This window comes from Pogona vitticeps, chromosome 5 (assembly GCF_051106095.1).
Source record: "Pogona vitticeps strain Pit_001003342236 chromosome 5, PviZW2.1, whole genome shotgun sequence".
NCBI classification, from domain to species: Eukaryota; Metazoa; Chordata; class Lepidosauria; order Squamata; family Agamidae; genus Pogona; species Pogona vitticeps.
In genome coordinates this window covers 105,220,580-105,244,761 of record NC_135787.1, presented here as the reverse complement: position 1 = coordinate 105,244,761, position 24,182 = coordinate 105,220,580, and the positions used below count along the sequence as shown (strand labels likewise).

Here is a 24,182-nt window from a genome sequence, read left to right as displayed (position 1 = left end):
ATAGCATAACCAATTGAAATGTTGTTAAACTTTTATTTAAAAACAACAAACTAAAATAGCAATTTTATTAACAAGCACATAACATAGGCCGTCTTGGATCCCTTTGGGAAGAAAGGCGGGATAGAAATATTTTAGATAGATAGACAGACAGACAGACAGACAGACGGACGGACGGACGGACGGACGGACAGACAGACAGACAGACAGATAGACCGATAGATCGATCGATCGATCGATAGATAGATAGATCGATAGATAGATAGACAGACAGTCATCTTCCAGTGGAAGGCAATGCCATTTTAATCTTTTGATCTGTACTAGATGGATGTACTATCCCCTCTTTTTGTGGTGCTTTTAAAATTGTGTCTAAAATCGTATGTTTCAGTTTGCCTTTGTTTCATTTATTTGTAGTAATAGCCATCTTGAGTCCTGTTCTTGGGACAAAGGTGAACAGAATGAACTGAATTCAGGCGGAGAGAAGACGAAGGTTTAGATTCCCGTTTGTGAAGGGCAAGAATGATGGAGCAGCGGCGCGACTCCCCGCCCTGAGGCAATAATAAAAGTGTGGGGGAAGGAGCGAAGGGACAGGTGGGTTCTTCAGAGGGGGAGCTTTTCAAGTCACAAAGACGAATGCGGAGGAAGCGGCCGCTTTTGTGGCTGGGCGGCTTCTCGGCTCCCCTCTGCCCTCTTTCTTCTCCTATCTTTTGGCCCAGCGCCCCGCTCGCAGGACGCCGACACGGTGGGGGGGGGGGAGGAAGGCGGGCAGGGCAGGGCAAGGCCAGGGAGGTTCTCCGGTTACCCGGGGCAAGGCGGGGCCCTGAGCGGGGCGGGGCGGGCCGTCGGCGGGCGAAGTCGCCCTGCGGTCAACAATAGGAGCAGATTACAAGTGACGCTGCGGTAAGTGAGGAACTTCTGCAGGTTTGCTTTTTTCCTGATTATTGCCTTCGTTAATCTGCTCTTCGTTAATGTGACCCTCTTCCCTCCTTCCCCCCCCCGCCCCGCCCCGACCCCCCAACTTTTCTCTTTCTCCTACGTCTGCAGGGCAGCTGTCGCTTCTGCACCGAAGCGCGAAGGGGAGAAAGGCAAGGTAAGGGAGGGGCAGCGAGCTTCTCTTCGGCCAAAAGGGCTGAAAGGGTCGGTGCGGGGGGGGGGGTGTTTGCTCTTGGCTTGTTCTCCGTTGAGTAGGAAGAGGGGGGTGGGGACGGTGCCTTTCGACGGGGACGGACTTTGGAGAAGTTTGGAGTGCTTGTACTTTTGTGTCCCGGCGAGTAATAAATAGCTTGGGCGGAGTAACTTGGGAGCCAAAGGACCTGTTCAGTTTGGGGTCCTGCCAGAAGTTGCTGAGACTGTTTGATTGGATGTAGTAGTTTTTATTTAACGTGGGCTGGTTAAAAAACGAACTAAACACACTTTCATCTCAAGAGTTATGAAATAATGTAACGATGTACGGTATACCTGAAAAGTCATATAAATGATCTCTGAACTAAAGCCTGCAGCACCTTTTTCTCTAATTATGTACACCAATCAGACTGCAACTTGTGGATGTAAACGTTTTGATTCAAAAGATCAGCCGAAGTTTTTTTAACCCGTCATTGTTTTGATACAACTGTTTACTGCAAAACAAAACAAGACACTCTTTGCAGGTGCCATTTTAAAAGATGGGATTCCTCTTTCATAGGAGGGAATGCCTCTTACAAGATGGTGTCTTGGTGTGACAGAAATGCGTCCCATAAAATAGGAATAGTATTTCTCCTTTATTAATCTGTGAACATATGTATAGCGAAGGTGATCAAGATTAAAGTGTACACACTTAACTTATTAGGATTTCTGTAATCAGACAATGGTTTTATCAATGCTATGTACAAAAAAAGCAAGAACTCTCCTTTTTGTAGGGTCAAGGGACAGGTCTACTTCCCCTCAGTTGGATACCAAAATTTGGTAATCTGGTGCAGAGGTAAATTATGGAGGGATGGTCCTATTTGTATTTCCTGGATTAGAACAGCATATGCTCAGGGGGGAAAACCAGGAAGAGAAATGCTTGCTACCATATGAGGACATAATAATGTATGTTTACACCTCTAACAGTGAAAAGTGCACATTGATACAGTTGATGAGGTACTCTGATTTCACAGTGGAATTAACCCTTAAGGGATAAATGAATCACCACAGACTCAAAGTGCTATAAAGTTTTATAATGACTGTGCAAGAAGTGTATATCAAAATATAAATAATTTCATTGCTTCACTCATTGCGAAGCAAGTATTTTGTAGACCTCGTTATATACAGTTTATTTTTTCTGGCTAGAGAAATTATTTCAGGAAACACCCACTTGCCTGTTTCTACAAGCTTTATTCACTTACAATTGCTTCTGTGCAGAAACATCCAAAAATTAATAACTCAAAAAGTATTGAAAACATTCTTACAGTTATGAGAAAAATGTTTATATCCTGTTTGTATCATGAAAGAGTAATGAAAATTGTTACAAATACAGTCGTGCCTTGCTTTACGATTGCCCCGCATTACAACGAAACCGCATTACGATGATCTTTTTGTGATCGCAAAACGATGGTCTAAATGGGTTTTTTCGCTTTGCGGTGATCGGTTCCCTGCTTCGGGAACTGATACTTTGCAAAATGACGATTTTCGAACAGCAGATTGCCGGTTTCAAAATGGCCACCGGGTAAACAAAATGGCTCCCCACTGTTTTCTGGGACAGATTCCTCGCAAGACAGGCAGCGAAAACGACTGCCCTATGGAGGATCTTCGCTGGACGGTGAGTTTTGACCCCATTGGAACGCATTGAAGGGGTTTCAATGCATTTCAATGGTTCTTTTTTTTTTTTTTTTTGGCTTTACGATGTTTTCGCTTAACGGCGATTTTCCTGGAATGGATTATCGCCGTTAAGCGAGGCACCACTGTAGAGAAAGTGGCAAATAAGAAATAATCCAACATATGAAACAAATCTTAAGTTGCAGGTAGATACTTGAGTCAGAATTCAGTCCAAGATCCAGTAGCATAAAAGTATAAGAAATATATTTTAAGAATGAAAAAAAAACATGAATGGTTCAATTACGTATACTTACTTCACCATGAGTAAAACCATGAAACTACTGTAGGTAAGACTAATGTTGGATTTAGCCAAAGGCAATTATCCCATTGTAATATTTCAAGCTAAACAACAACAATCAGAGCTACAAAAAAAGCAATATTAGGAACAGCATACATACTGTGCCAATATTTAACAGCTACTGAGGTTTTTGGTTAAAACTTGTATCTGTTATATAATACCAGTCAGTGTTTTTATAATGTTGACTAGAGTCACCGAAGCAACCAACATGAATCTGACCCAACTCCGGGAGGCGCTGGAAGATAGGAGGGCCTGACGTGCTCTGATCCATGGGGTCACGAAGAGTCGGACACGACTAAACGACTAAACAACAACAACAAATGCCTGGTATTTGAATAATAATAGGATTCAGCCTGTATGAGCACAGCATGTAGCTTCTAGAAAAGTATGCTGCTTAAGATACCTTTAATTTTAAAAAGTTCTAAGCCTCATAGGTGACAGGAGAGGAGACATAACAGTTGCATTTTGCAGGCAGAGTTTCTGTATTTGAATAGCATACATTACTCTTTCTTACAACATGTTTACCATATTGTCCTAGAGGAAATTCTATTAATTATAGTGGACAGAATCTTGTTGGTGTTCCCATAAGGTTTGTGTAACTTGCTGTGGCTAGGTGCCATGATATGTCTTGGTTGTACAGTGGTGCCTCACATAACGTTGTTAATTGGTTCCAAACAAAATATCGTTATGTGAAAACATCGTTATGTGAAGCACCATTTCCCATAGGAATGCATTGGAAACCGGTTAATCCGTTCCAATAGGAATGGATTATCCGGTTTTCTCCCTCCCCCCGCGGCTTGGATCTGACCCACGGCGGCTAACTCAGCCATGGCTTGACTCCGTAGAGTCCGGCCATGGCTGGGGTAGCCGCCGTGGCTCGGATCCAAGCCGCGGGGGGAGGGTGGTGGGATTGGAATGCCTTTCAGGCATCCCGGGCTTGGATCCCACCTGCCGCCGGTTACCCTTGGGTAACCGGCGGCGGGTGGGATGAATGGCTGGGGTAGGCGGCGCGGGGAGGCTACCGGCATCGGGGACAGTGTGGGGGGGATCGGAAAGGCTTCAAGCGTTCCCGATCCCCCCACCCTGTCCCCGATGCTTGAAGCCTCCCTGCGCCGCTTTCCCCAGCCGTTCTCGGACTTCCAGGTGTCCGAGAACGGCCGGGGTAGGCGGTGCGGGGAGGCTTTAAGCCGTGGGGAGAGGATCGGAGGCATGGATGGGTTGTTCGGCAGCCGCCGAGGCTTGGATCCGAGCCTCAGCAGTTGCCGAAGAGCCCGGCCATGCCTTCCACCCCCCTCCCCGCGGCTTGGATCCCACCCGCGGCCGACTACCCCAGGCATGGTCGGACTCCTGACAGTCTGACCATGGCCGGGGAAGCCGACCGCGGGGAAGGGGAATCCCGGCGGTGGCCTCTGAAGGACCCTTCAGAAGGGTCCTTCCGAGGCCACTGCAGGCATTTCCCCCCAGCTGAGCTGCGGGAGCGCTCTTGGGAGGCTCCCGCCGCTCAGCTGGGGGAAAATGGTGCCTATGGGGAATACATCGCAAAGCGATTTTTCCCCATAGGCAACATCGGTATGCGATCGCTTTTCCGATCGCAAAATCCGCATCGGTATGCGGATTTGTCGTTAAACGGGGCACTTGTTATACGAGGCACCACTGTATGTCTGAAGGTATGTTTAATTGCACAGCTAAGATACACTGTAGCACCTCATCAGTTACCCTGTTTCCCTGAAAATAAGACCTAACCTGAAAAAAAGCCCTAGTATGATTTTCCAGGATGCTCGTACTGTAATATAATCCCTATCCCAAAAATAAGTCCCAGTTGAGTGAAACCCCAGCTTTCACCATTGTGCAGCAACCAGAAAAAGATGACAGGACTGTATTTGAATCAATGTAGATTGCTGTACATGAAAAAAAAAATACATCCCCTGAAAATAAGCCCTAATGTGTTTTTTTTGGAGCAAAAATTAATATAAGACCCTGTCTTTATTTTTGGGGAAACAGGGTAACTGCAGTTAGCCATGGCATGTTCAACAAACCTTATACAAACACCAATTAGAAATTGATTTCAGGCATTTTGTATGTGTGAGAAAAACCTTCCAGATTGTGATCTTAGACTTCTTAGTAATGTCCCAACAAAAGAGTTTTCTCTGACAGTTTTTGGTGCTATGCATGTAAGTCTTCTTTGTGCTTGTCAGGAGAGTAGCTCTGGTTGTGTATTCTTCCCTGAACTGGCCTTGGGCCCACTGCGGAAATATGCCCTTTTTAAAAGGCTTGTGAGAAAGTTTCCAAAGGTTGCCTTCTTGCTAATCACTGCTCAAAATCAGAGATCTCAGCTAGTTCTCCATAGGCTTTGGGAGTAAGCATGTTTGATTGTTTGCTTGGGTTAATTTTTGGGTTAAAATAAATTGAGAAGTGGTTCTGTATTTTCTAGCTTTGTCTGAGGGCACTAGCCAAAAGCAGTCAACATGTACCCCTGCTAGTAAATAGGTTCAGGCAAATAATATATGGGCTATGGTATATAGAGGTGCCTCTAATGAGATGATGTACAACTGCTAGGTTACAATGAGACAGTGTATAGTTTAAATTGCTGGATGGTCCTTCCTTAGTATATGAGGGCAACTGTTACTGACTTTGGTGTAGAAATATGTTGGGGATAATTGTGCCTCCTCCTAGTTGACCAATGGGCACCCCAAGAGGTTGGTTGGTTGGTTGGTTGGGTGTGATCACTTGGTTGGACAAGAATGGTACTGAGCAGGCTGGGTATGAGTTAGACTGCTGGACCATCAGCTCTTGAATTTGTGTTAATTGGAAATTTCAGTCAAGAGGGAAGTCAATTAATATTTTGTTGTTCATTGTGCAGTCTTGGCTATTCATTCTTGTATATCCATCAAATTTGTCTTTTAATAGTTTTTGTGGTCGTTTTGAGATTCTTTGTTTCATGCTTTAGGAGTAACAGAGAAAGCACAACTGCAACATTGTAAATTTGGATTAGGAGTTGATTAGGAATTAGGATTGAATTAGATTGTAAACTGGAGAATCTACAAATTCAATGAAGGCTTAGCATCAATATCCTTGTTGGTTTTTCAGACAGAGCGATGGGTTCTGTCATAAATAATAATGCAGAAGAGGGATTGTGAGAGCAAAACAATTTATTAACCATATTAACCCGGAAATGTATTAATGACAGACACATAGAATTTAGAACTTGATCTAATTTACGAAGCTTGAGCTTCTGAGTGACAAGCTATTGAACAATATACTTACCATACAGTGGATATAAAAATATAGTTGCATCTGTGTGCACACCCTTAAACTAATACTTTGTCAAAGCACCTTTTGATTTTATTACAGCACTCAGCCTGTTTGGGTATGAGTCTATCAGTATGGCACATCTTGACTTGGCAATACTGTATTTGCCCACTCTTCTTTGCAAAAACGCTCCAAATCTGTCAGATTGCAAGGGCATCTCTTGTGCACAGCCCTCTTCAGATCACCCCACAGATATTCAATCGGATTCAGGTCTGGGCTCTGGCTGGGCCATTCAAAAACGTTAATCTTCTTCTGGTGAAGCCATTCCTTTGTTGATTTGGATGTATGCTTTGGGTTGTTGTCATGCTGAAAGATGACATTCCTCCTCGTGTTCTGCTTTCTAGCAGAAGCCTGAAGGTTTTGTGCCAATATTGACTGGTATTTAGATCTGTTCATCATTCCCTCTACCTTGACAAAGGTCCCTGTCCCAGCTGAAGAAAAACAGCCCCAAAGCATGATGCTGCCACCACCATGCTTCACTGTGGGTATGGTGTTCTTTTGGTTATATGCAGCGTTGTTTTTGCACCAAACATATCTCTTGGAATTAGGGCCGAAAAGTTCAACCTTGGTTTCATCAGACCATAACACTTTTCCCCCACATGCTTTTGGGAGACTTCAGATGGATTTTTGCAAAATTTAGCCGGGCATGGATGTTTTCCTTCATAAGAAAAGGCTTCCGTCTCACCACTCTACCCCATAGCCCAGACATATGAAGAATACGGGAGATTGTTGTCACATGTACCACACAGCCAGTATTTGCCAGATATTCCTGCAGCTCCTTTAATGCTGCTGTAGGCCTCTTGGCAGCCTCCCTGACCAATTTTCTTCTAGTCTTTTCATCAATTTTGTAGGGACGTCCAGTTCTTGGTAATGTCAGTGTTGTGCCATATTTTCTCCACTTGATGATGACTGTCTTCATTGTGTTCCATGGTATATCTAATGCCTTGGAAATTCTTTTGTACTCTTCTCCTGACTGATCCTTTTTAACAATGAGATCCCTCTGATGTATTCGCGATCCCTCTGATGCTTTGGAAGCTCTCTGCGGACCATGACTTCTGCTGTAGGATGTGACTAAGAAAATGTCAAGAAAGACTTACTAGCACAGCTGATCTTTATTTGGGATTCCTCAGAGGCACTTTAAATGATGGCAGGGGTGTACTGACTCCTAAATTAACATGCGTTTGAATGTGATTGTTTACTACTGAACACAGCTACATCCCCAGTTAAAAGAGGGTGTGCACACAGATGCAACCATATTATTTCAGTTTTTTATTTTTACTTCCCTATCCCTAAAAGATTTCAGTCTGTTGTTCAACTGAGTTGTAAAGTTCATAGGTCCCATTAAAGGTGGAAAAAGTTCTGAAATGATTTATCTTTGTCTCATTTTTAACATCGCAGACACTTGACATTTTAATGGGTGTGTAAACTTTTGAATATCCACTGTAGGTGCAAAAAGTGGGAAATCTAACGGATGTTAGGAATTCTGAAGTTAATCAGAAACCACAAAATGTATTTGCAACTTAAGTTGGAAGACCTCAATTTATAAATCCCTTCACTTCATTTACAGATGTATACATAAAAATGGAATGATGTTTGTGATTGACACATGTGACAAAAGTATAAAAATGTTTAATTAGCTTTGGCCCTTTTAAATCAATGGAACCTACAGAGGACTTGACTAAATTCTCACTGATTCTGTGAGCCTACTCCAGTCAAATTTACTATGCTAAGCAACAGGATTTTAGCCAATATACTGTATGCATAGGGAAAAAAGAGTATAATTTGTCAGGCAAGCAGTTCCTCTACCCTACTACTGTTTGTCAGCTGGAGGCAGCTGCTCAAAAACACAGATAAGGGCTTTCATTACTATTGGAGGTCCTATTTAACCTGTAATGCAAAGCTGCATCTGGGAGCTTCCACAAGCAAAGCATGCATTCTGCCCCAAGTTGTCCTGTAGGCATTCCTTGGGGAATAGAGTGGCCTTTGAGAACACAGATGTTGACTGTTCGTGATCTTCTGTATTCTAAACATGCTTTCTATTGAGGGAGGATATTTATTTGCTTTGATTACTGGCCAACCAGGAAACAAAACTGAGTATAGCATGTCTCACATGAGTGTAAATGGTGTTCTCCCATACTTAGATAGAAGATTTTTTTTTTTTTTTTGGAATTGAAGTAGCAAGTAAATCTTGTCAATAATGATCTAGATTGAAGGTGTTTGCCTACTTCTTGTTACACATGACTGAGTTTCTCTTATAAGTTGTTTAGGGAAGTGGGGGCAGGAAATTTCAGACCATGTGATTTTTCTATGGGAAGATTTATATCTTTGATGATCAGGAAGTATAATGAAAAGTAATGACAACAAACGATTTTACAGTGGACTGCTTTAAGGAAAGTGAAGTTATAAACATTGGTTAATCACTCTGTTTTCCTTTCTAAACAAAAGTACATTTGTGAATTTCAACATACATAACTCTTACACAAACCAGTTTAACTGTTTATAAGAATAGGCACAAGCTGCGTGAAGTCAATTAATAATTCAAGAAATACTGTACAAGCAGTTCCCATATTGTCTGAAATACAGGAGGAGAGGATTCCCCCAACTCTTCATCCACTTTAATTACCCATGGAGGCTGGAAGGCTTATTTGCATTATATGGAGCTTCTGGATGTTAGAGAGTTACAAACCCCTTTACTTTGGCAATCATTCTTAAACTCCTAACTAGTCAAGATGGCTGAGGGGTGGCTGAATTGCTACTAGGCCAGCTGAGGTTGTGCTGAATCCAAAACTCCCCTTCTCTGCCCCCCCCACCTTTTTTGTATCTTCTGTCGGCTTATCTTGGCCAACATATCTGTTGTGCTGTCAGATCTGGCTGTGTCAGCAGATTTGAGATCAGTAAGCACAAGGCCAGTGTGCCAGCATCAGGGCAGTTTTGCTGGCAAAAAAAAAAAAAGTCTTTTGCCCGTTCCAAAACCACTATTTTCTCTTGGTCAGATAGTATGTGGTCATTCAATAAATCTACTGATCCTTAAGCATTCTGATCTAGGCTTGAATTTTCCTTTGAGTTATTAGATTTTCAGGAAGAAATCTCTTGTTTTTTCTTCTCCCCCCACGGCCCATTTCTTTGCAGTATTGTAGTTCTCTTTGTCTCTATGTGGCACTCACTGAAAAATTGCATTCAGGGTTCTGACCCTACATCTGGCAGCTTTTTTTATTTTTTATTTTTTTTGCTTCTTGGCTGCCTTTTGCAATTTTAAGCGTTTCTTCTATTATCCATCATAGTTTTTCTTTTTAGTACAGGAAATGTCTTTTTGCTTTCTTCCCTGATAATATCTCTAGTTTCACTCCATAGTTCTTCAGGTTTATGGTCAATAGAGTAATGCAATTCTGTTCTTTATGTGGATTTTAAATTCATCAGGAATGTTGTTTGGATTATATTTTGGCACTATGATTCTTTTAGTGTTCTTTTTCAGCTTGACTCCAAAGTTGGATAATAGCAGCTCATGACCATTACCAGAATCCACTTCTTATCTTGTTTTGGCTGAGAGAATACAGCTTCTACATCTCTTGATTCCCATTGGATAATCTATTTGGTTTCTATGTTGACTTCTTGGTGATGTCCAAGTGTACAACCATCTTATTCAGTTATTTGAAGCACGTGATTGTTGGCTTTGCAGAATTCTGAGTCATTCTCGGAGCTTCATTTCTGTTCCAAATGCCAAATTTTCCAACACCATCAGGTCACCTGTGATTATAAGCATAGTGTAATCTTGTTTTGGTGTGTGAATTATTTCCTCTTGTACACTTGCACAAAAGCTTTAAATTTCATCTTCAGCATTAGTAGTTGAAGCACAGACTTGAAAGATGTTTATATTTATAAGTTTTCATGGAGTCTGATATTACTTGGTCAGATTTTGCATTATAGCTCCTAACGGTCTGTGCTACATCTTGCCTCAGTATTTCATTTATTCTGAGTTTTTCATTCCCAGAGTGCAACACATTGTAGTTCAGGGGTCTCAAACATGCGGCCCGGGCCTTGCCTGCCCCCCCGAAGTGCCCACGCATCCTCTGCTGTCAAGAGTAAAAAAAAAAAGCCTTGCCTCGCTCTCCAACTCTCTCCCAAGACAGTGCCTCTTTCACCCTCCATCCGGAACTGCAGTTCCGGATGGAGGGTGCAAGAGGTGCTGTTTTGGGGGAGAGCCGGCGAGTGAGGTGCACTGCCAGCTCTTTTCTCCGAGCGCCTGAGCTGCTGCTGAGTGATGCCTGAGAGCAGAGCTCGCTCCCAGCCTGTCCTCGAAGAGTGCCTCCAACAGCCGCCGTTGCCACCTCTTCCAGGGAAGCGGCTCTGTGGCTCTCTTTCTCTCTCAGCACCCCCCAGCCTGGCCAGAAGCCGCCTCAGCACCCCGCGGTGCTTCCTCCTCCTCCTTGTCCTGCTACAGCCGTCTAGGCTCTGGAGGCTGCCTGGGCTTGCCTCGCAAAGTTTGCTCCTCTGTCATGGTGGGGGTAGCTGCTGCTGCTGAGTGCACCTTCTGTTTGAGTGGGGCCCTCAGAGGAAGGTTGCCGGACCTCCGTGTGTGTGGATTTTTTTTGGTGTGTTCGCGTGCGCCTGCAAGCACCTGTGTGTGGGGTGCCCCGTTCTGTTTAATTTTGCGGGTACCGATGGGGGCTTTTCTCCTTTGGCAAGGCGATTCTTTGAGGTTTTTAAAAAATTTTATGTCGTGCCCTCCCCCCCCCCCCCGGCTAGGTGGTTGCCAGCGCTCCCTCCCTTCTCCACTTCTTCATCCTGCTGCTGCTACTGCTGGTAGTGAAGAAGGAGCTGGAGGGGGTCGTGGCCGGCGATGAGGGCTCACGCGCCCCTCCTCCTCCTGCTCCTCCTCGGAGCCCCAGCTGGGCTAAGGAAACTCCTGGGTGGCTTCCTTGGGCTCTTGCTCCACTTGGCGGAAAATCTGATGCGGCCCAGCCTCAGCCAGACTCTGCCTCCATTGGCCCCCAGGTAAATTGAGTTTGAGACCCCTGTTGTAGTTGTTTGACTGAAAATATCCCATTCTAGTCCACTTTAGTTCACCGACACCAAGCACTTCAATATTTATATGTTCCATTTCCTACTTTATGGTTTAGAGTTTACCTCAATTCATTTCTCATGTTCCATGTTCCAATTGTATGTATAATACTGCTTGAGACATTCCTTTGTTCTTCTCTAGTAGCTGCTTTAGTGCTTCTCAACCTTGGAGTCTCATCTTGTAGTCCTGTCTCTCAGTTCATTTTGGACTGTCTTATCATAAGGTTTTCCTGGTAAAGAAATTTCCTTACCATTTCCACCTACCGAATTTGTATATAACAATATATAACTTGTAAAAAGAATTAAAATTTTATATTATGAGTGAATGCAAATACTGGATTGATAGGAAATGAACGTTGTCTCATGCCTGCTGAAGGACCCATATCCCCTTTTCACTATAGGTCTGAGATGGAGTGCAGTGCGAAAGGGGATCTGCAAAATTTATTTGTTATAAGTTTGCACAAGTGGACTTTTCATTTGTGAAAGCTGCTTCCACAATTTTTTCTGACTTTCAGGAAAGGCTGGACAGGGTGGCAGGGTGGAAAGGAGAAGGGGAAGATTTCTGTTTTCAGGGGGTCTAGTTTGACTAGGTGAGTACTAAGAAACAAAGTGTTCAGTGTTTCATATGTGTATGGAGCAGAACTGTCTGTCAAATTAGTTCATTGGTGCTTGTGGCAATACAGACCCATCTCTATCTTCTGCAGCCCCCAGCTATGTATATAGTGCTTTAAAACACAATTTTAGCTGGAATTGTCCTTGTTTTACCGGCATACACATCTGTCATGCAAGTTCAGAACTAGAGCGGAAGTGGACTTTTACTGGATGTGAAGAACATGTTGGCCATTTCTAGGCATTCTGCATGCATGCAGAATCAGTATGTGAGAACAGGCATTGTAGAATAGGCATCAGCTTAGCGATGCTATTTCTTTTTTTGTAGCCTTCTTGTTGACTTTACCAAGTTAGAGATAAATGTCTGTTGGGGCGGGGGAAGCCTTGTCTATTTGGTGGGAACCACCAGTGTGATCTAATAACATGGAAAATCAGGGTTCTCAAAAATCAGTGTTATGTGTGTGTGAAGTTTGCACACGCACACAACACACGAATCTCATGGAGATTTGAAAAATTACTTTTTAAGACTATAAATCCCAAATCACCCAATCTGCATGGCCAGTGGGGGCATTCAGAGAATTATACATCAAGGAATAAATTTTCCAAGCTCTGATTCAGTTTCCCCATGCTGGTCACTGGATCTGCCACCAAGCTTCTGAATAACGTGTGATTTTGCAATTTTGGCATCATGTCTCGATTTTGCCCCATGATATTGGGGAGCATCCCTTAACAAAATCCCTCCTCTTAAACAGTTTTTCTAAAGAACAGGGCAAAAAAAGTGAGTTTCACCTGCTCCTTGAAATTGAGGCTGAATTTAGAAGTTGTCTCAGAATTATCTGAAAAGTTATATTTTAAAAATATGTTTATTAGCCCATGGGAGGAGGATGTTCCCATAATAAATGTGAAGTAGCGTATGCTACACTTTGAATGATATATTGATATGTCTGATTCACATATACAGTATTTGATTTTTGAGTATGTTCTTATGCGTGGTAATCATCAGAATACTATTTTTGATTTATAGAATAGTGGACATTTCTATCTGAGCTGTTGAGCACATTACAATACGCACACACAGAATGTTGAGGATTTGAGGATGGGTTGAATTTAGCCCTGGGGAAAGAGGAGCAGTATGCCAAGTAAAATAGTTAAAGCTGAGAGCAAACTATATTTTACTGGAGACTCACAGAACAACCACCCTGTTAATGGCAGCTGCCAAAGCAACAACCAGGAATTGCTAAAACATTACTTTATTTTATTTTATTTATTTATTAAATTTATACCCTGCCCATTTAGACCACATCTGCTCTGGGCGGCTTACAATAAAATAGCAAAGAGCAATAATTAAGAACAACAATAATAATGTCATTCAAGATGGAAAGGTAAAGATCGAAATAGATAAGTAAAATGAAAGAGTAAAGATGGAAAAGTAAAATCAAGTAGTTACATGAGGGAAGGCCTGCCTAAAGAGCCAGGTATTACGTTGGCTCTTAAAAACACTCAGTGAGGGAGCCAGGCAGATCTCTGATGGGAGACTGTTCCAAAGTCGAGGGGCCACTGCCGAGAAGGCCTGGTTTCTTGTTCTTTCTTTCTGGGCCTCCCTCAGCATTAGGCCCCTCAGCTGCCCTTCCTGGCTAGAACGAGTGGTTCGAGTAGATCTGGGTGGGAGGAGGCGTTTCACTAGATATTGAGGTCCTAAACCGTTTAGGGCTTTATATGTCATCATCAACACTTTGAAATCAATGCGGAAATGAATGGGCAGCCAATGCAAGGTGGCCAGAGTGGGGGAAAATATGTTGGTGTTTTCTTGTCCCTCTAAGGAGTCTGGCTGCCGTGTTCTGCACCATTTGAAGCTTTCGCATCAATCTCAAAGGTAGTCCCATGTAGAGCGCATTGTAGTGGTCTGATCTCGAGATTACAAGCGCATGGACCAAAGTGGTGAGCACCCCACCATCAAGATAGGGACGCTGCTGGGCAATCCGCCACAGATGGAAGTAGGCCGAGCGGACCACTGATGCCATCTGGGTTTCCATGGTGAGCATCAGATCCAGATGGACCCTCAAGCTGCAAACCTCACTCTTCGTGGTGAGAGTCACCCCCCCCAAAAAAGAGAGGGAGTTTCCCAAACCAGTAATGGAGGGGCTGCCCACCCTCAGGAACTCCGTCTTATTTGGGTTCAGCCTCAGCCCATTCTCCTGCATCCATTACAGTACAGCCTTCAGACAGCGCTGAAGGGACAGAACGGCATTCACTGGGGTAGGTGAGAAGGAGATGTAGAGCTGAGTGCTCTGCAAAACTGAATTCTTACAGCTAACCAAAGTAAAGAAGAAAATTAACAATTGTTATCATTTGGGTTTCTGTTGTTGAAGACATCTGTTAATTATATAGTTGATTTGCAATGCCCATTAACCCTGTACTTATTGTATCTTCAGCTAGAAGAAGCTATGATCCAGACAGGGCACACTTCGAGCTGGTTTCTTCGCTCCAGCTATGAGAACTTAATTACTGCTCCAGGAGATGAGATTCACAACAGGTCTGTAACAATTCCAGACACTGTAGAACAAATGGAGATTAATATCAGATGTCATACGGTCATATATATTCTAAGCTTCTTTGATGCAGATTCTTTTAATGTATGTTAGTAACACATGTGAAATTCTGATGTTATCACTTCTGATGATGTGTACCTCAATCACAAAATTTTCTGTAATAAACCAGTGCAACTTTAAAGTTATAGATAATGGCCTTTCACAAGAAGCCCAGCTGTTGTAAAGAGCAGCTGACAAAGCTGTGTTTACTGCATTCTTTAGATACTTCATCTTTTAAAGCCACTGTGTAATCTATCACTTGATCAGATGGTCCATAAAACTCTTGCTATTTCTTCTTAAAGTGGTCTTTTATCTGTATATTTAGAATGTCTAAGTAGCAAATCAGTGTTCTTCCAAAAATAATGTAGTTTGCTTTGCCATAGCTCTGCCACATGAGATTTCCTCACATAGAACAAAATAATTGAAATAGCAAATGAGAAACAACAGAGCCCTGTGGCACCCCCCCAAAAAACTACCTTGTAAATAATTCTTCAATTTTGTAATCTCCCATCTCTTCAAATGTATCAGAAGAAGTCATTCAGACCAGCAGCAAGCCTTGAGGAGAAAGATAACACACACCCCTTTACACCTCACTTACATGGAAACTTGGACAACTCTTGGACAAGGAGAGGGGTGCGTGTCACCCCAAACTTGAGGGAACAGCCTAACCCAGTCATGAATTGTCACTGTCTGGAGGAAATTATTATATGGCAAAGGAAAGTAGTCATTTACAAATCTGCCTTTAGCATAAGCTCTGTGTGGCTAGCTGCTGCATTCTTAATAGACAGATACTGTAAAAATGGAGAAGATTTCTTGCATCTGTCATAGTGAGCTTCGAGCACACTACAGTGCTACAGTACCATATTTGCCGGCGTAGAAGACAACTTTTTTGCCCCAAAAACATGCCTCCAAATGGTGGGATCGTCTTATACACCAGGTGCACTTCAATTGGGCCAGGAAGGAGCCACTGCCGCCGCTGTTGAGTGAGTGATGCGGGGCCGCGCCGGGCAGGGAGGAAGGCAGGCGGGCAGGCAGGTGGTCAGTCTGGGCGGAGGGAGGGAAGCAGAGCCGGCCATGCCTGAGCAGCTAGAGCCCGCCGCCAGACAGCTGCTTCCCCTGCTCCTCCTCCTCCTCCTCCGCTGCCACCAGCCACTTCCCCTCCTCCTCGGGCCTCGTCGCCGGCCATGAACTTCCAGGGCAGGACCAGGCAGAGCCCCAGGCAGCTGCCGCTGGCGCCTCAGCAGAGCCGTCCACTCTATATTTTGAGTGGAAATGTTGGGGGGGGGTCGTCTGATACGTCCAGTCGTCTTATACGCTGGCAAATATGGTAAATGTGTTATGCCAAAATCCAGTTGGTAGATCCCACTAGAGTTGACCTACTAAATCAGAGACCCTTGTCCAGCAGGCCGAGGCAAAGAGCCAATCCTGAAACCAGCAAAATCAGGGAGCTGGACAGTGGACAGATTGGATTTGTCTTTGGTGTGGAAGGGATTGTCACTCTCGAATTGGCCTCCTCAGCCACAGTAGACGCTGTTCCAAGTCCTCCATACAGAGCATGTTACCATAGTCTTTCAAGACTGAAGGATGCCTAATGTAATCTATGCAATGTAATGTAATATCAGTGTTTACTTACTGTTCAGAAGTTGATTCAGTGAGTCTCCTTTAGGTGGATTTGGGTCTTAATCTTGAAAGTTGGGGAGAATCCATAGCTGGTCCCTGATTCAGCCCCAGCATCACCGTTCAAAAGGTCTCAGACAGCAAGTCTAGGTTAGACCTCCACTTGTGATATTCAGGAATTGAAGTCGGTTAGAATTAGAGCCCGGAAAAGTTACTATTTTGGACTGCAGCTCCCAAATCAGCAGCCAGCATGATTAGTGGGGCATTCTGCGAGATGCAGTCCAGGAAAGTAACTGGGATAAACAGCCTTAAACTAGATAGACTAGTGGTTTGATAAAATATAAAATAGCTTAATCTGCCACAAGTTGTTTGCTGACTACCATAGACTATCAGAGCTAAACTTTTAGAATTGGTGTACAAAATGTTGCTTCTCTCTATAAAGCTTTTCATTTTGAGATAATTATTAATTGTTAATAGTGTACTTTTCTTAGCGTTTCAGAGAAAATATTCAGTCTGCATGATGGAGAAACAAACTCAGTTTAATATAACAGTTATAGGGCTGTATGAGGAAACAATTAAAATGTTGACCAAATGCAATCCAAATTCTACAGTCTATTGGCTTTGAAAGTTAAGTAACTATGCACAATTTCTCTTCTGCATTAATATAAGCATGATTATTATATGCATCCTCAAAGGCTTTCACAGCTGGATCTGATGGTTGTTGTAGGTTTTTCAGGCTGTTTGGCCGTGTTCTGGAGGTTTTTCTTCCTAACATTTCGCCAGTCCCTGTGCCATCCTCAGAGGACAGGAGTTAGAACTTTGTATTCTGATGTAGTGTGTGGAATAGTTGAATATTTGTAGCTGTGGGATCAGCTTTTTGTCCTTTTCGTGAGATTGGGTGATTATGGTGATCAGGGTGTTTTTTTAATGGATGTATTATTGTGATAAGTGGGGGGGAGATGATCTGTTACTATGACTGATGGGCGTCGTTAGCTAATCTTTTGTGTGCAGTGATCACTGGTCCTTATGGCTGAGTAGAGTTTGTTGATCTTTTTGCAGGCTGTATTTTTCAGTGCTGGGAGCCAGGCTTTGTTGAGTTTTAGACTTTCTTGTTTGTTGAAGCTTTGCTGGTGTTTGTGGATTTCAGTGGCTTCCCTGTGTAGTCTAACATAATGATTGCTGTTATTGTCCAGTACTTCTGTGTTTTGAAATAGCATTTCATGTCCAGCTTGCTTCAGGGCATCGGCTACTGCCAATTTGTCTGGTTGTTTTAGTCTGCAGTGTCTTTCATATTCTTTGATTCTGGTCTAGATGCTGCGTTTTGTGGTTCCAATATATACCTGGCCACAACTGCAAGGTATCCGGTATACTCCTGCAGTGGTAAGGGGGTCCATTTTGTCCTTTGCTGACTGCAACATTTGTTGTATTTTTGTAGTGGGCCAGAACCCTGTTTGTAGGTTGTATTTTTTCAAAAGTTTCCCCATGCAATCTGTGACCCCTTTGATGTATGGCAGAAATACTTTATTTGTGGGTGGCTGTTTTTCTTCCGTTCGGTGTTGTTTTCTCGATTTTCTCTCTTGTGATTTCATTCTTGGAATAGCCATTTGCCTATAGGGCCCATTTCATATGGTTTGAGTTCAGTGCTGAGAAACTGAGCTTCACGGTTCCGATTTGAATGGTCTACCACTGTTTTGATTATGCCTCTTTTTTGTCATGGATGGTGTTTGGAGTTTTTATGTAGGTACCGGTCTGTGTGGGTGGGTTATCTCTAGACCTTGTGCCCCAACAGGAGATCAGGTTGGCATATGACCATGACATCTAAGAAAGGGAGTTGGCCCTTGCAGTCGTCCCCAACCCTTTTAACCCCGTGGACCGGTTGGGGGAGGCAGGGCCTCCCCCTGCACTCGTGCGCATGTGCAAAGAACGGGAGGGTGCTTGTGTGGGCATGCGCATGTGCGAAGGGCAGTGCGTTGCCTGGGGGCATTCGTGCACATGGGCGAAGGGATGGGGATGCGCTTGCGTGGGCGCAGGCTCAAAGGGGCTGTGTGGGGGGAGTGCATGCAAGGGTGGGGGGAGGTCTTTCTCTGCGGCCCAGTCTGGCTCAGGCCACGGACCAGGGGTTGTGGACCTCTGCTCTATGGCAGAGATCTCTGTGTCAAACAGCTGCTCCTTAAGGAGTCACCATTTGTATTTTTCATTGCAAATGTAGTCTGATGTATGACTCCTTAGTTAGAGACAACTTGCTACTGTGTTATGCCAGCATACACAGGGAAAAGATTTGAGCCAATAGGACTTCTTTTTGAATAGACATGGATTGGATTTTGCTCTTAGCTGCTCTTTTCTGTATTTTTTCTAAAACTTTGATTCTTTTTAATACAGGGCAAACAGAATTCTGTTTATTGTTGTTTTTCTCAGCCACTTATCTCTGAATTAGGTTTTACTGTATTGCCATGTAGGTGGGAATTTATTTAGCAATGGAACAAATCTGTGGTGAGTGGCCATCCTCATGTGTATTCAACATTTGCAGTGCTGTGATCCAGGTTGGCCGCCAGCTTGCAGTAATTGGAGACGAGTATAATAGAACACATCGTGGGAAACTGGAGGGGTCCTTATTTCATCTTGTGAAAAGGTAAGACCTGCTTGGGAAGATTTTCAGCATCTGATTTGTTTTATGCTTATTTGTATACTTCAAATTCTAAAAGGTAGCCCTTTTTCTAAAAGGACTTCTTTATGCAAAATAAACAAAAATGTTCCTGCAAATAGAAATCTAGCACAGCAGAAAGTACACTAGACTGTAGCCTTTCATACTAGTATTATAGTTTTTACTTGCATGGTGTGTACTTTACTTTCAATTTCAGGGAAATTGTAACCTATACCAAGTAGTATTATGGTCTACCTAGTTAACCAATAACAGTCGACCTATATGAATATGAATATCCCCGTGCAGCTGAACCAAACAAGGGTCTGGCCCCCAGGACTGGACGATCCACTGGTGGTGCTTGGAGCTACACTCTTCCCACTCAGCTGTCCACTCAGCCTCCTGCCCTCTTCCTGAAGTGGCCAGCCAAGGAGGAAGAGAGTGGAGCTCTGGTGACCATTGAAAGAACAAGTGGGACCAGCACCCTGGCAAGATGCATGAGTCCCATATTCAGAATATGGATGATAACCTACATTAATAAAATGACTTTTTATATTTCACAAGTGTTAAATTGTATAAACATGGAAGATCCTCTTTTCATTAGTAAAAAAATTGGTCCACATGAAAAAAGAAACATTATGATAGGAAACAAACACACACCCATTTTAAGTACCAAATCTTGTTTCATCCTGGTAAAACATACAGTGGTGCCTCGCATTACGATGTTAATTCGTTCCAGCGGAATCGCTGTAGAACGAAAACATCGTAAAGTGAAATTAAAAAGCCCATAGAAACACATTAAAACCCGATCAATGCGTTCCTATGGCTTGAAACTCACTGTCCAGCGAAGATCCTCCATAGTGCGGCCATTTTCACTGCCTGTGCAGCGAGGAATCCGTCCCAGAAAACAGTGGGCAGCCATTTTTTTTACCCAGCGGCCCTTTTGAAACCGCCGATCAGCTGTAGGAAAATCGTCGTTTTGCGAGAATCGGTTCCCAAAGCAGGGAACCGATCATCGCAAAGTGAAATTTCCCCATAGAAAACATTGCTTTGAGATCGCTTTTGCTATTGCAAAACTTCATTGTTATGAGATTTCCTCGTAAAACGAAGCGCTCGTCTTGCGAGGCACCACTGTACTTAGCTCTTCCTTTCAGCTCATTCAAACTAAATTCTCATCAATTAATTTCATCTTTTCTTTGTTTCTCAATAGGATGGCAGCCAGCATTTCTCAGACTTGTTTTTGGAACTGCTTTAAAAGTGTTATGAAAAGTTCCGAAGATTTCTACAACAGTGGGTGGAGGAAGAAGATTATTGACTGTGTTTGGGTAAATTTATTTTAGTTTGCAAAAGGGAAGCTGGGACTTGACAAGACAAGCAGTATGCCTGTACCCAGTCTTCAGTGAGAGGTACTCTCAACTGAAGTGTGCATTAGATTATATTTCAATGTACAGCCTAGGAATTTGTTTTTAAGTAATGGCCATTCTTGTCTCATAGCTGGTTTACTCCTGTTCTTATATTGGAACTGAGTTAGGCTAATTATAAAGGTTTGTGGCCCATCGTGCTGTTAGGATACTGCCTGATTTACTTGCCTGAAACAATGGGAAAAATCCTGTTGGTGCAGTTCTGCTGGAATAAACCAGATCTTGGAGACAAAAAAAATTATATAAATTGATGCAAGGCTTCCCACACACACCTTTCAGATTCTGAGACTCCTTGGGGTTTCCTTTTGCCCTAGGCAGGGCAACCTTTGAAAGCCTTGGAATGGCGGAGGAGCTTCAAAAGTACAAAATTACTGCTGGATTGGTGTTGGTGTATTTTAAAATCCACTCCCCAAAGGCTTCCCCAGAGCCAAACAGAGCCCTAGGGAGCTTCAGAAGCTGAAATGGGAAAATACACCACTCTAATAACTTCAAACACCCTCGTCCAGTTTATGCTGCACAAAACTATGCAATAGGATTTTTCCCATTGTCTCATTTAACGTGAACTATTCTGACAATAGCAAATCTGTCTTCCATGGGAGCACAAAGCCACTTGCCAGTGAATGTGCATTGTAAAAACTGCACTGTGCATTGATTGGACCAAATGCAAGCTGAGGGCTAATTTACTCTGTTAATCTAGCACCAGATTATAATTTATTTCCAAATTAGGTGCAGTCACATCCCATTAAATCAGTGGGGCATCAGACTTAACTAATATTCACATTTATGTCAGTGGGAAATATGTAAATCATTTGCATCGAACCTAATACATTGCATTCTTTGTAGTGGAACACTCATGAATGGCTTATTATATAAGCGGCTGTTTCTATTTCAGCAATGACCAAGGCCAGTACAGTTTACCTTAAACAATGCTATGGCAGATCAGGCCAAGTGATTGTAGCCCTGTTTGCTTGATCACTTCCTTTGCCTCCCCAGCCATCAACTTTTGGTCTGTTTAGATTAGGCAGTAAACAAAATCAAAGGCTGATTGCCTTTTAATTAACAGTAGAAAGGCTTTGATCTTGATTGGGAGAGTAGGGGCAAAATTAAGAATATGACCTCATAGTTATTCTTTACTGATCTTTTTCCCACCAAAATTTATATAAGTCATGGCTGCCTTTGCTGTCCTGCAACCTGAACCGATAAAACTTGGAAGTATACTAAGTGTTTTTTCAATAGTTCTGCTCCTATTTTCAAGTTTTTAATAAGATTTTTTTTCTCCCCATAAACAGATTGTTTGCGTTCCTCTCAAGTACCTGTGCCAGAAATGGGTGCCGGCCACCCTGTTCACTATTTTGATGTGGTGGCTAATCACTTACGGACTCCAGAACTAATATCAAGAATTGCCATTGAAGGTCACTGCTGGACTCTGACTGATGTATATCTCACCCAGGAGGTGGCATTTGCTTTCTTTGTTTTTGTTTTTTTAAAGTTGTCTATGAAAACCCCTTTTCTATTTAAAATGTAGGCTAGTGCTGGGTCACTGCTTTTTACTTTTTTAAAAAAGGAAATAAATATGAATGCCGGGGTTGTTGCTGGATAACTACCTGAACTGCTTGTTTTAAAATATGTAAAGGTGATTCAAGTCTTTCTTTTATACATTTGACAAGATGTTCTACTTCATAAGCAGAGGCTTTTTTTAAAAATGGAACTTGGAAAGATGATGGAAGGAATGCTGGCCATTCTTTTAAGCTAATATTTGCACTGTAAAAAAAAATTGAAAATCACAGTTTTAATGACTTGAATAAAATTAATGTTTCTGATAATATTTTCTGGTTTACTGCATGCTTCCATTGTATGTATGTTTGGCACGATCCATCTAACATGTTATATGTGTGAATCCAGCCGTCTCTCTTCACTCCAGGACTTACTTTCACCCCAACTTTATTAATGACTTGGAATGAATAAAAACCAGTGCTTCAAAAAAAGCACATTGATTTTAAATCATGATTTAATTTTTTAAATCAATTTTTTTGTTTATATCATCTAAAAGTCCTGATTTTTTAAAAAAAATTCATATCATGATTTAAATCAATTTGAATCAGATCCACCCTGCTTAGAAATCAGCATGACACTACATAAGACAGGAACTGTTTATCCCACATAAAAGCATAGCTACAATACAAATATACTAGTTAGATGGTGATTTGTGGTACAAAATGTAAGAAGAATCACAAATTTAACAATTTCCTATTAATAGTTTGTTCTTTTTCTGGGGCATTCGGCAAGATTTACACACCTATACACAGGATATTTGCCACTCTGAAACACTGCAGTTGATAAATTGTTGGCCATTAGAACACAGTGTTCACAGAGGCATTACCACAGTGTTCCTCAATTGCCTCTGTGTACCCAGTGTGGTGTAATGGACAGAGTGATGGACTAGGACTGCAGAATAGGGTCCAGTTCCCCGCTCGGCCATGGGAGAATGGAACTGGTAAAACAACTCCTTAAATACCATACTTACCTTGAAAGCCCTCTCTAGGTCACTATAAGTTGATTTTGACTTGACAACATGTAACAAAAACAATTGCCTCTGATCAAACAGGTTTTATAAGTTGTTTGACTCACTAGAAGCCTTGTGGCGCAGTGGTTAAACTGCTGTACTGCAGTGAAAACTGCTCACGAACCAGGTAGCCGGCTCAAGGTTGACTCAGCCTTCTATCCTTCCGAGGTCGGTAAAATGAGTCCCCAGCTTGCTGGGGGGGGGGGCAATGTGTAGCCTGCATAATTAACTTGTAAACCGCCCAGAGTGTGCTTGAAGCACTATGGGGTGGTATATAAGCAGCACACTTTGTTTTTGTTTTGTTTTGTTTTTGTTTTTTTTGCTTTAGAACCTGCATATCTTGTTTATGATAGCAGAATAAGGACACATATGATGAACAGTTATGTATTATCCACATCATACATAACTATGAAATAACTGATGGGGCATTGTCATGTAACGTGTAATGTGTTTTCAGTGGAAGTGTTAAAAATGAAAACAGTGCAATGTTAGGAGTAATACAGATGAATCACATACTGTAGTTCCTGGACTGTATCATTGGAAATTGAAAGCCGGGGTGGGGCACAACCATTGATCCAACATAAAACTTATAGAGCTGGCATAACAGGGAAAGGGTCTCACTGTATTCTCCAACATGCTAGGATCTTTTGTTTTTTTATGCTAAGAGCTTTTTGTTAATGGGGTCACATTTGAACATGAATTCCCCTCCAAAATACAGGAATAGTATGTGATTTAGTTCATTTGACTTTGATACGTACAGTGGTGCCCCGCATAGCGACGTTAATCCGTTCCTGTATTAACGTCGCTATCCGGAAACATTGCTAAACGGAACTCTGTTTAATGCGTTCCTATGGGGCAAAAACTCACCGGTAAGCAAAGATTCCCAATCCGGCCGCCATTTTCGCGGCCTCGGTAAGCAAGGGCAGGGCGCGAAAATGGAGCGGGTGGCCATTTTCTTCTTCCAGCAGCCATTTTGGAACCGCCGATCAGCTGATTTTTGGCCTATCTAAACATCGCAATGCGATCACATTAGCGATCGCAAAAACGCATCGCTATGCGGATTCGTAAAATATAAAACCATAAAACTGTTCTCCATAATGAAGCACCAGTAATTCACTATGGGTCACTTCATATATATCGCCAAACCATGGCTTATTATAGGAACAGATCCTATACTTGTATTCTTCCTCCTCTGTTGCTTGTGCAGTGTGATCACCATTTCCTTTTACCCAGCAAACAATGCCCTTTAAAC

The 24,182-nt window shown here is 42.7% G+C and overlaps 1 protein-coding gene across 1 annotated transcript; it reads left to right on the top strand.

The window, feature by feature from the left end:
* The first annotated feature begins 772 nt into the window (after nucleotides 1-772).
* LOC144589485 (uncharacterized) lies at nucleotides 773-22,192 on the top strand. Its single transcript, XM_078394223.1, has 7 exons — nucleotides 773-897; nucleotides 1,042-1,087; nucleotides 2,717-2,773; nucleotides 14,536-14,636; nucleotides 18,836-18,937; nucleotides 20,157-20,271; nucleotides 21,657-22,192. The coding sequence occupies exons 3-7, from the start codon at nucleotides 2,753-2,755 to the stop codon at nucleotides 21,756-21,758; spliced, it is 441 nt and encodes a 146-aa protein (XP_078250349.1). The 5' UTR covers nucleotides 773-897; nucleotides 1,042-1,087; nucleotides 2,717-2,752; the 3' UTR covers nucleotides 21,759-22,192.
* The last annotated feature ends 1,990 nt before the right edge of the window (nucleotides 22,193-24,182 follow it).